At 48.7% G+C, this 12,405-nt stretch overlaps 1 protein-coding gene across 7 annotated transcripts in view; it reads left to right on the plus strand.

Annotated features, from left to right (window-relative positions):
• HNF1B (HNF1 homeobox B) overlaps window positions 1–12,405 on the plus strand; it is a 55,848-nt gene that overhangs the window by 40,116 nt on the left and 3,327 nt on the right. For 4 of the 7 annotated variants that reach the window (XM_077852262.1, XM_077852260.1, XM_077852261.1 and 1 more), the window contains exons 7-8: window positions 3,250–3,444; window positions 6,157–6,275. The exons of 1 other annotated variant lie outside the window; for it this stretch is intronic. In XM_077852262.1, the coding sequence (XP_077708388.1) occupies window positions 3,250–3,444; window positions 6,157–6,275 (314 nt within the window). Of the gene's footprint in view, window positions 1–778; window positions 878–3,249; window positions 3,445–6,156; window positions 6,276–12,405 lie in introns of those variants that run through there. 2 more of the 7 variants (XR_013354242.1, XM_077852263.1) reach the window with 2 other exon arrangements.

Here is a 12,405-nt window from a genome sequence, read left to right on the forward strand (position 1 = left end):
CACCTGAAGACTAGGGATGGATCGGGTCCTTCCAACCCTAGGAGGCTCTCGTTCCACAGCAAGCCTGTAGCTCTCACAGACGGGCCAGGTCAGGGCACAGGAAGGCGGAGGGGGCTACGCCTGGGGGTGCCTCTCTCAGAGTTCTTTTTTTTTTTTAAGATTTTATTTATTTATTCATGGGAGACACAGAGAGAAAGGTCGAGACACAAGCAGAGGGAGAAGGAGGCAGATGCTCAACAATCAGCCGCCCAGGTGCCCCTGCCTCTCTCAGAATACTCTAATGTCCATGAGTATTCAGTATGTTTTCGGCTTCATCTTGACAGCTCAGGCCAAGTCATCAACGTGACCCTGGGAAGTATTCCCCAGAAGTCTCAGGAGAGATCTGAGGGTGGCACGTTGCCATCTTTCTTTCAATCTGATATCATCCTCTTGTCCTTGGGACCTCCCTGTATCGAGTGCCTGTATACTGACCTTCTCTTTATTTTGTTCCTGCATTTTCCTATTTCATTCTCTCTCCCTAAATCAGCTCTAGCTGAGGTAGCAACTCAGATCACTTCTGAGGAGGATGGCGTATGTGCTCTTGGAGTGCAAAACAGGGCTAGGCCCTTGGAGGCATGCAGCTTTACTGAGCATGTGTAGTTCTCACTGTATTCTCAATTGCTCAGAAATAGGTGCACTCTGCACCTTTTTTTTTTTTTTCAAAGAGATATGGGAATAGAGAAGCTTTTAGAGGACTCACAAAATAAAAAACTATTTTAAACTTACTGCCTTTTCACAGGAATATGGTAACCATACTAACACCAGGGTTTGAGAATGAGATAGGATACGTAAAACCAGCTTGCTTGCCTTCTAGAAGATTTGGTTAAAAGACACATGGGTAAGATATGGCACCTCTTTATTTCCACAACCAAAAAGATACACAAACCATTCCACTTACCTTCTTTCTTCCCACATCAAACTTTAGCTGATACACACACACACACACACACACACACACACACTCCTTATCTTTTTCTTAGGCACTAGCTGAACTAAATAGCTTTCCCAGGAGCTATTCCATATTTTTCAATGTTGTTCCTCGTAATTTCTTCCAACCCATACTCCTCTACCTTCTTGCTGTATTCTTAATCTCCTATTGCAAATGGGCAGCACCAGAGTGGCCATTGCCCTTGGAAGGGTGTGTGTGTGATGCATGCATGTGTGTGTGTGTGTGTGTGTGTGTGTGCATGTGTGTGTGCTTGGAGTTGGGGGGAGCATGAAGAATGGTGAGGATCAGAAAACTTGGCTGAGACATGTGGTCCTGCCCTGTGGAGTGGCAAGCTAAAGAATTGCTTGCAGGCATCCTCTATGGCCAGTCTTGTCTCATTGAGTCTGAGGGTCCTGCTCGGGCCCATGGAGGCCCACAGAGAATATGATAACAAAGTCCTTGGCACTGCTGACTCCTCCTCATTCTCTATTCACCTACTGGACTGGACAATAAGCTTCTCAGGCAGGAATCTGTGCCTAGTGCCCAGAAAACAGGTGAAAAGGCCAAGAGTCACACTCCGTGGGAGCTAGAATGACATCAGTGGCTCTCGATCCTGGAATTGAGGCACAGCAGCATCATAGACTGTGTTGAAAATAAGATTCCTGGGCCTCACCTCCAAAGGTTCTGACTCATTAAGTCTTGGGTGAGGCGGAGGAATGTATATTTCTTAAAGAGTTCCCCCAGATGATTCTACAGCACAGGCAGGTTTCAGAACTGTGCCCTCAAATGTCATCCACTCTTGACAGGGTAATTTGCTTTTCTGGGCAGAGATTTCCCAAAAGAGCAGCAGTAGTGGGCTCCTGGGGAAGCAGCAAGTCCGTGGGGCCTCTCAAGGAGACTGAGACCACAGCAGAAGGTAGGGGAGGGAAACAGGATATTAGGGTATCAGGTGAGACTCGAGCTTGGGGACCTGAGCCCCTGGGGAGTGGGAGATAGTGCTGGTCTGAGGGGGATCAGAGGACCTGGCCCCAGCACCCCACCAAGAGAGCCAGGAGGGGGCTTATTCTCCTTTCACTTCTGCTCAGGGGTCTCACCTTTGAGGTTTCTGATAACAGTATCAGCTACAGCCCTGAGTAAGCAATGGCTGAGGTCTTTGTGCTATCTCTAGAGGACTTCCCTCAAACCCACTTCTGGAACCTTCTCCATTTCAGGAAAGGCTCTCTAGGTATCTCACACACCCTTGTCCAAAAGAGACCTTTTTCTGGATTTTCTTCATCATTCCATCCTGCCCCCCGTTTCACAGAAGCAAGGTCAAGGGAACATTGGCAGCTCTGGGGAAAAGGTTGGAGTGTCTTGCCCCTGATGCTCTCATCCCCACTCCCACCCTGGCTTGGCTGTCTCCCCCAGATTCCTGCCCAGGGAGCACATGGAGTGGGGGATTGGGGGACCAGGGACCTAGTCTCTGCAATGCAGGCCCTGTTCTGAAGAGGCCTTGGGAGGTAGAAACAGAACAGTACCACAGAGGCCTCACATCTCCAGAATAGAAAGATGCCAAGAGTTGCTGTCAACTGCCAACCTTCAACTTACATCTTCCTCCTCCCAGCACCTGGACCTTTGAATGCCACAAACCCTGTGCCGCCAGAAAAAGACATGTCTGCTCCACAGACTGGCCTAGGTCTGGTATTTTTCCCCCTCTCTGCTCTAGTCAAGAGGATGAGCACCTGACCTCTGCCAAGGTCTTTGCACAAGTCTACTAAATGAGGGGCTTCTGACTTCATACTCCTCAGACTGGGCAGGTGGTTTGGGGTTTTTGTTTTGTTTTGGTTTGGTTTTTAATGACAATGTGAGTTCCTGAACACTGCTGCCCTCTGCTGGACAGACAGGTCTGAGCAATAATCTGTGCCTGAGAGGGGCTGCCTTTAACTGCCCCTGGGGCACCCAGGCAGGCCTCTCTCTGCCAGTCAGGCCTGGAGGGAGTGGATGAGTTAGAGGCAGGTTTCCCAGGGCCCCAGCCACCTAAAGGGAGCCAAGTTTGGGAGGAACCACTCAGATCTGTGTAAGCCCATTTCCATTCACATCTTACTGTGGAACATAAGCAAGTCCATCTTTCCGAGCCTCTGTTTCTTTGTAGAATGGATCTATAAAATCATTTCCCATGCAGTCTCTCACGGGAGGCCCAGCCGTGCCTGGCACACAGCAGGGCTCAGTCAGTGACCATATCCGGCCTCTCACTTCTCCCTATCCCCAAAGCCACCTCTGATCTTTCCTTTTTGCTCCCACAGGCCTCAACACCTCCCAAGCACAGAGCGTCCCCGTCATCAACAGTGTGGCCGGCAGCCTGGCAGCCCTTCAGCCTGTCCAGTTCTCCCAGCAGCTGCACAGCCCTCACCAGCAGCCCCTCATGCAGCAGAGTCCCGGCAGCCACATGACCCAGCAGCCCTTCATGGCAGCCGTGACTCAGCTGCAGAACTCCCACAGTAAGGAGGCGGGTGTGGGGTACGGAGAGTGGGGGTGGGCATCACCAAGGGCCCTAAGCAGCCCACCTCTGCCCTCTCTGGATCTGTACTTGCTCAGAAGTGTACTGATTTGATCACTTTGTTATCAACCCACATAGTTTCTCAACATGACTTTGTGTGGCTGTGCCTTTCCTAGACCTACCCTCTACCTCCAACATTCCTGGGAGAGGTTGGAAGAGGACAGTTGAGGCCTATGTGTAAAGGGGAGTTGGAGATAGCAGGGGTAGCCCATGTGTGGAACACATGCCATCCCACTCTGGCACCCATGGATGGGCTCACCAGTCAACCACAGCGCCTTTTCCCCATAAGCCTTAACTTGGCCTTTTCAATCTAAAATCCCAAGCAGCCATTACCAAATGACAAGAGTAGGCATGCAGTTTGCATTCCCTGAAATTGAAGAGTCTTCTAGATTCCCCATGCTGTCCAATTTACATACCCCAAATATCTCTAATGGAAAAACATGGATATAGGTGGAAAGTACCATGTGCACGCCATCTTGGATAAGGAATATTAGTGCTTCTGCACTCCCTACCCCACCTGGCCCCCAGGCTAGTTCTCATATCCTATTTCTACAACTACTCCCAAGTCCTATCTTTCAACCAGTTTCCCACCCACCCCCAGCCTCCATCCTGAGCCCCAGGTCAGGATCCAGCCCCTGGCCTACAAGTCTGGGGAAAAATCACAGCAGGCACAATCCCACAGGAACACAAAGGAGTCTCTGGAATAGAGCGATCATCTTGGAGTCAGACACACCTAGATTTAAATCCTGGCTCGGAAGCTTACCACCTGTGTAGCCATTGGTAAAGTTACTTAGTCACTCAATTGCCTCATCCATAAAATGGAATGTAGAGTGATTATGGAGATGAAATAAATAACATAGAGTGATTATGGGGATGAAATAAGAATGGGTATGAACCGTGTTTGGTAAACCTAAGAGTTAGAGAAATGCAAGTGATGATTTATTAAGGGACTTTTTAATAGGACGAGGCAGGAATGGGGAAGAGGATTTTTGTTTCTCCCCTGGCTGCCTTAGAGCTGTGAGTCTGAGGCAGAGCAGCCAAGTTCAGCCTTCTTCTATCCTCAGGGCTCTCTCCCCGCCTCAGGCCTGAGGAGCTGGTTTCTAAACACCATCTCGCATTCCAATCACATATTTTGTGGCTTCTGAAAAAATCTGCCATAACCTGTAGCAGCGTCTGGGACCACGTGTACCTACTTTCCTTTCTCTCAGGGCCCCTACTTGTTCCTGCCCCCTCACCTGGGCAGGATTCCTCAGGGGCCAGGCCCAGGTGAGACTGTCAGAGAGAGGTCCCCAGGGACTTTGGACCACCGAGGCCCAGCTGGGGGCCCCAGGACCAGGCAATAACCAGCCTCCCTCCACAGAAAGGACAAGATAGGGTAGCAGGGCATGACCTTTACCCCATTCCCTACTAGAGGATGCTGTGGTAGAAGAGGCTGGTCTCTCCCTCAGGGCCAAGCATCCACATGCTTCTGTTAGTTGGTCTTGTGACTTGGAATTTATATGAATCTAATGGATAAATCATGAGTCCAAAGATTCTAGACTTGGTAAAGAATACTGGAAAAACTAAAAAATGGATCACATGCTCCTGGAGGTTTTATTTGAATCTAGTCTCCGTTTGTCTACCATCCTTCCTAGTGATGTCATAAAATGACATACGATGTCATTTTAGTGCAAACTGGAACAACCCAGAATTATTCAATTATACCCGTGTCTAATTATAATGATTAATTTATAATTGCTTGCATAAGACCTGGTGCTTGAATCACGGCAGATATGATAAGCTTACGCTGACCAGCTCGTTTATGTTCGCTAGCTACTTAGAACTTTTTTTTTTAATTATTTATTTATTTATTCATGAGACACACACAGAGAGAGAGGTAGAGACACAGGCAGAGGGAGAAGCAGGCTCCATGCAGGGAGCCCGATGTGGGACTCGATCCCGGGAGTCCAGGATCACGCCCTGGGCCGAAGGCAGACTCTTTAACCGCTGAGCCACCCAGGCATCCCATACTTAGAACTTTTTTTGACTTAAAATCTCCAATGCACCACTTGTGCCTAATGGCCACTTGTTGATGCCCAGGCATCTAACATTGACTTGAAAGTCAGGAGAACAGAAGCACCATCTACTACTATATATTTTTTTTAATTTTTATTTATTTATTTATGATAGTCACACAGAGAGAGAGAGAGAGAGGCAGAGACACAGGCAGAGGGAGAAGCAGGCTCCATGCACCGGGAGCCCAACGTGGGATTCGATCCCGGGTCTCCAGGATCGCGCCCTGGGCCAAAGGCAGGCACTAAACCGCTGCGCCACCCGGGGATCCCCATCCACTACTATATACAAGACACTATGCAAAGCTGTTTATGTATTTGGTACAAAGTACTTTACACATGATGTTTTCTAATCCTACAATAGGTATCATTCCCAATTTACAGATAAGGAAATTGAGGTTAAGCAACTTAATTGAGGAGCCAGGATTTAAACACATGGCTATTCTTTTTACCGCATCCTGCTGCCTTCCAAAACCACCAGCGCCACATCCCCTTTTACCTGCCTGGGGACACAGGAGCTATGGTGTGGGATGGGGGGTCTATAGCTGTGTATACACCTGTGTGATCTACACCTTGTCTTTGCCTTCACTCTGTCTCTCCAGTGTATACACACAAGCAGGAACCCCCCCAGTATTCCCATACCTCCCGGTTTCCATCTGCGATGGTGGTCACGGATACCAGCAGCATCAGTACGCTTACCAACATGTCTTCCAGTAAACAGGTAATGCCAGTGGGATGGGGAGGGGGCAATGTCTGAGGCTATTGATGTGCAGAGAGAGTGTGGAGCCTGGCCCTTCCCAGGTGCCTCATTACTTGCTAAAGGAATCCCTGGGGTCAGAGGGCAAAGATGGTGGGCCACCGGCTAAAGGGACTTACTGCTCACCCCAACTTCCCCCAACAAGACCACTAAATAACCAGAGCTTAATAAATCACTGGAGACTGGATTACACAGAGCCTTGAGGTATTGAGACTGAATCGTCCCCCATGGACTGATCGGTGATCCATGGAAAAGATGTTTCCAAGGGCGACTTGGGAAAGCCACACCCTCTGTAGGGTTTCATGCTTTGCAAGAGGGATCTCTGAGGGCTTTCTACAAGTTAGTCAGTGGAAAGGACGAGTAGGGAGTCAGGGTCCTGAGGACAACTCCCCCCTCCAGGACCATGCTGGACCCAGAATGCTCTAAGTTCCAGAGAATGACCCAATTCTACCAAACCATGGAGATTCCCCAGTAGGCAGCCTGGCCTTCCAGGGGCCTGCGTTGACCTGGTGTTTTATCAAAAAAATTTAGAATTGACTTCCTGGTGCACTAAAAGTGGGAAATCCAGAGGCTCAGTCACCCTTCCGGCAGATGGCTAGTTCCCACCTCCATGAAGAGCTGATGGAGTAGTAAAGACAGTCAAAGACAAGGCTCGTCCCTGCAGCTTGGACAGCTGGACTGTCATGGGACACCATGAATTAGGAAACAGGGTGAGACATCTGAACACGCCTGGCGATTCCAGAATAATACAATGGGACCTTTTAGGAGCTGGGGTCTACGCAGTGTGAGAACCATGTGGCCTCTATATTGATTACTAGATAAGTAGGTGACAACCTTGAACTTCATATCAGAGCCTCTCACAGGATTTGGTCTTGTCAATGGTCTTTTTTCCATCTGAGTCCTGTGAACCATACATTCTCCACCACCACGTGCTGCCTAGCAGGTTCTTTCATGGGCTCAGGTTCTCTCTTCTTCCCCTTGCCCACATCTCCTCCTGGTTTCTCAGCATTGTAGAGCAGGTGGGTTCTGTGCCTGGTTTTGCCACTTGTTTGGTGATCTTGATCTCTCTGAGCCCTCATTTCTTCACTTTTAAAATGACAGTCATAACATCTACTTGTTCTGAGGATTTGATGAGGTCGTGCAGATTAAGTGTCTGGCATGTCTTGGGTTTGTGCATGTGCACTCATGAACACACACACACACACACACACACACACACACACACACACACGGCCTGGGCAGCTGGGCTTTGGAGTGGAGGGGAGAGGGAGAGGTGTGTGGGACCTGCTTTGCCACTCTTCTCTCATCCAATGGAAGATGAAAGGACACCTCCCCCCATGACTCTGCCCTTCGACTCCTGTGCGATTTCCCACTCTTTGTAGTGAGCAGGGAAAACATTTATCTATGCTCACAAATCTCAGTCAGGGGGGCATTCAGGCGCAGCAGCCCTGCTTGGGAATACCTTCCCCTTTGAAAGGTTTATCAATCCATCTGCCGCTTGGTCAGCCCTAGACAGGGTTCTGATTAATTATTCCTGTCTTTCCCAAGTTGACTTTGATGCTTGCTTGTTGAAACAAGCCCTCTGAATTCAGGAAATGGTTTCTTAATCGAAATACTTCAAGATGCTCTCTGAGACTCGGCCCTGGCCCCCAGATGGCTTCTCCCCTCCACTGGACAGAGTGGCCAGCCGACCTTGAAGCTTCATGAACAGCCCTCCGGAACCACCATGAAGTTGTCCCTATGTCCCTGGGCGGTTCAGGAGTCTAGCAGTAGACTCATTTCTGGGATGAAGAGAAGGGTGATTACACTTAGGATAAAACTATTCACGGGGCACTTTATGTTTAAATTATTTTCTTTTTATTGCCACTTCCTTCATACAGAGGGAGAAACTGAGGCTCAGAGAGGGAGAGTGACCTGCCTAAGATCTCACAGGCGGTCAGTTCTAGAGCTGGACCTTCAGATCCTGGGCTTTGGCTCTAAATCCTGGGCTCCTTCCACTTAAACAATACTTACCTTCCACCCTCCATCTCTAACATACCCACCACATTTACCACTCTTGTGGTCCTAATGCTCAGGAACAAGAGTAAAATTCAGCCCTACAGAAGTGTTCCAGTCAGGAAACTTTCTTCCTCCAAACTGAAGGAGGAGAGGAATGGGAGAGCAGAATGAAGTCAAGTGAGATTAAAGCGGCTGCCTCCCAACCCAAAGAACTGAGGTGAAGAAATTCGTGCTAACCCTGTCCCTATGGCAAAGGGTCAGAAAGGAGTTCTGAAAGAGACCTGGTAGCAAGTCTGCTTTCTCTTTGTTTTAAAGTATTATCTTCCAAAAGGAGTTTCAAGACTTTTGCTGGGAATCCAGGGGCACATGGTGTGAGAAGAGGAGGATTCCTTGGTCATCTGTGTTGGAGGAACAGCTGGGTTAAATGGCTGGGTTAAACAGTTACACACCATAAGGCGAGGCTTCTCTGAATCTTTCCTATGCTAATGTGCACGGCAAATGGGGCCATGACTGTGCACAGATGCTCCATGCCAAGGGACACATCCTCCTGGATGATGCTTCTTGAGAGGCATCACAGAGTGCTAGGAAAAGCCGGCGGCCTTGGCCTTGCATTAATCCCTGTTCCTTCCCCAAACCCTCATGTGACCTTGGGCAGTTAATTCACCCTGTGAGACCACCTCTGCATCTCTCATGGGGAAAATCCAACCCCCACCTCATAGGATGTTAACAGTGCCTGAGAGAGGGGCTGGTACATGGTCAAGTGCTGCCTCCCTCCCTCTTTCTCCTTTCCATCTGTGATCCCTTAGGAGTTACCTTCTATTGACTCCTTCAGAATTTAACTCCTTGCTTGGTCTACATGGGGCCAGAGGGGATTCCATCAATAAAATTTCTCCAGATCAGAACCATCTCTGAAACACATCCATCCCACTTCTTCAGCCTAGGCTCCAGATGCCTGCTTCCTATTTTTATGCTGATTCACAGATGTGCTCTCACCCACTCCCAGGAAAAAAAGCAAATAGTGCAGGGACTTCTCAGAGCACCAGAGACCTCTGTGCTTAGCCAAATGCCTGGGCTATAGTAGACATTCAGTAAATATGAATGAATGAATGAAGAATGAATGAATGAATGAATTATTCAGAACTAGCATTTTTTGAGTGCCTCCCATTTGCAAAGCAACACTCCAGGTGCTTCGGCATTCTTACCTTTCCTGGCTACCCTTCCCACCCATTCTCCATTCTGCAAGGTAGATATTTTTTATGCCGACCTTCCTGAGCAAAACACTGAGGTTCAGAGGTGGGGAGGCATCTGGCCAAATTCACACAGATGATAAATCTGGAGCTGGACTTACAGACTAGTCTTCTCACTCCAAATCCAGTCAACAACGCTCACCTTCTAATATCCATTTTTCAGCATTCAGAAAAATGACCCAGGGTAATGCAGGCATAAGGCTAAATAAAGCCAGGATTTGAACTTGTATCTGATCCCAGTGTTTCCATTGTCAGGACAGACATATGACCCAGGGCCTTGTGGATCACATTTCAGGAACCTCAGGCTGGAACTTTGTCACCTGCAGCTCCTGCCTCTGTCCTTTCCAGAACTGCTGCCTCCCCCTCCTCTTCAACCTTGGGTGCCGGCAAGTTACCATCTGAGTGGGTCTGTGCCTGAGCTCCTATAAGACAATGCCCCGCCAGTCTGGAAAAAAAAAACACAGCAAGCACTGACATGGGTTAGAGCAAGTGTGGGCAGGCTGCGTGCCGAATCCTGTTTCCACAACCTCTGCACCCACTTCCTAGTTTAGAGAGAGGTCAGGAGAGGCTCCCCCCCCAGCCAGCAGTCACTCATCAGGGGTGCTGACAAGAAGGAGGCAGACAGCCTCTTAGAAATCCCCAGCAGCTTCCCCCTATTCCAGCCTTCTCCACTGCTGGTCAGGCAGGACAGTGTGATGTTTAATAAGAGCACCAACTGGGCAGTTATGCAGACCCAGGCCTACTATCCTACCACTTTTTCCTGTGTGACCTCAGGGGAAAGTCCTAGCCTCTCTGAGCTTCAGGTTCCTCACTTGTAATACGAGAATAATGATTCCTCTTCTGTGGAGGTCACTGAAAGGAACAAATGCGGTAAGTCTTGTGAGTTCCCAGGTTGGTGCTTGGCTTGAAACACATAGCCCCACATGGCAGCTGGGGCAAACATGGCTTCCCCTGCTGGCCACACTGAGTGTGTCTCAAGCTCAGGAAGGAAGATTGTAAATGGGAAAGGGCATTTATTTCCCCGTGGTCACACGTGGAAGGTAGAAAGGAGTAAAGGAAGTAAAACTTCCTTGTGTTTAGGAGCACAGACTTTTCTCCTGTGAGACTCTGGGCAAGTTGCTTACAATCTGTCTAGGCCTCAGTTCCCTCATCTGTAAAACTAGAAGGATAACTATTACACTTTATTTATGTGTTTGTTTATTATTTTATTTGAGAGGAAGAGAAAGATGAGGGAAGAGTAGAGGGAGAGGGAGAGGGAGAAGCTTCAGCAGGCTCCACACCCAGTGTAGAGCCCAACATGGGGCTTGATCTCACAACCCTGAGATCATGACCTGAGCCAAAATCAAGAGTTGGATGCTTAACCGACGAGCCACCCAGGCACCCCATCATTATTTTTAATTAACAGAGCCATATTAATCTTTTAAGATTTTATTTATTTATTCATGAGAGACACAGAGAGAAAGAGAGAGGCAGAGTCACAGGCAGAGGGAGAAGCAGGCTCCATGCAGGGAGCCCAATGTGGGACTCGATCCCTGGTCTCCAGGACCAGGCCCTGGGCCAAAGGTGGCGCTAAACCACTGAGCCACCCCGGCTGCCCCAGCCATATTAATCTTAATAATAATAGCGTGAGTTATCTGTAATGTCTCTACTTCCCCAGCCCCAATTCTGTCTTGAGGCTATTCCTGATAGGAGCATTTGTCCTCACATGGCATTGAAACCTCTCCTGTCCTGCTCACTAGTACCATTATGTTGCCAAACCCAGTGGGTACTTTCCGATCTCTGCCCCTGACATAGCTAACTAATCATTCCCTCCTTTTTGCACTTGGATTTGGGGGCAGTACCCTTTTCTGGTTCTCCCCACTGTGGCACTCCTCATTACCATAGCTGGCAGCTTGTCTTCCCAACGTTTAGTTATTGGAAGGTCCTATAGCTCATTCTCTGTTGTGTTCACTCCTGGGTGATCTCCTCCAATCCCATGGCTTTGAATCAAGTGTACATACTGATGGATCCAGTAGTTCTTTTTTTTTTTTTTTTTAGGTTTTATTTATTTATTCATGAAAGAAACAGGCAGAGGGAGAACTAGCCTCCCTGCAGGGAGTCCGATGCCAGGACCCCAGGATCATGACCTGAGCCAAAGGCAGATAGTCAACCAATGAGCCACCCAGATGCCCCGATCCGGTAGTTCTGTCTCCAGTATAGACCCCTCCCTTGAGTGCCCATTCACAAATCTAGTGCATCTTTGGCACGGACGTGTACATGCCTAATATATTCGACAAGCTCCGCTAAAGTAGGAACTCTTCATTTTGCCCCTATTTCTCCCTACTCAAACTGCTTCTCTATTTCCAAAAATGATACTAGTTGTTCAGAGGAGATACCTTAGAGTCTCCTTGATTCTTCTCTGCACACCCCACAACCAGTCTGCGGATAAATTCCACTAGGGATCCTGCAAAATGCATCCCATATCTGAGCACTTTTCACCACCCCATCAGTCTAGCCCCTTCCCTCACTCCCTACAGTGGTCACAACTTCCCACTCTCACTCTCACTCCGGCCCCATGATGGCAGTTATGGTCTGCTTGCTACACAGTAGCCAGAATTATCTCTTAAAAGAGGAAACCAAAAATACACACACACCCTGCATCAAAACTCTCCAGTAGCTAACCATTCCAACAAAGCCAAAACAGCAGCTTCCAAGGCCCAGTGTGATCAGCCTCCTGCCAACCCTGCGCTTCTCACCTCCCTCCTCTTCTCCGTCTTCCAGTCCGCTTCAGTGGAACTGCATTTGTGGTCTTTTTTAGCCCGGAACACCCCGTAATGCATATCTTTGCCTGGTTGCTCCCACATCTCATT

The sequence above is a fragment of the Canis aureus genome, chromosome 16 (genome assembly GCF_053574225.1).
Source record: "Canis aureus isolate CA01 chromosome 16, VMU_Caureus_v.1.0, whole genome shotgun sequence".
Taxonomy (NCBI): Eukaryota; Metazoa; Chordata; class Mammalia; order Carnivora; family Canidae; genus Canis; species Canis aureus.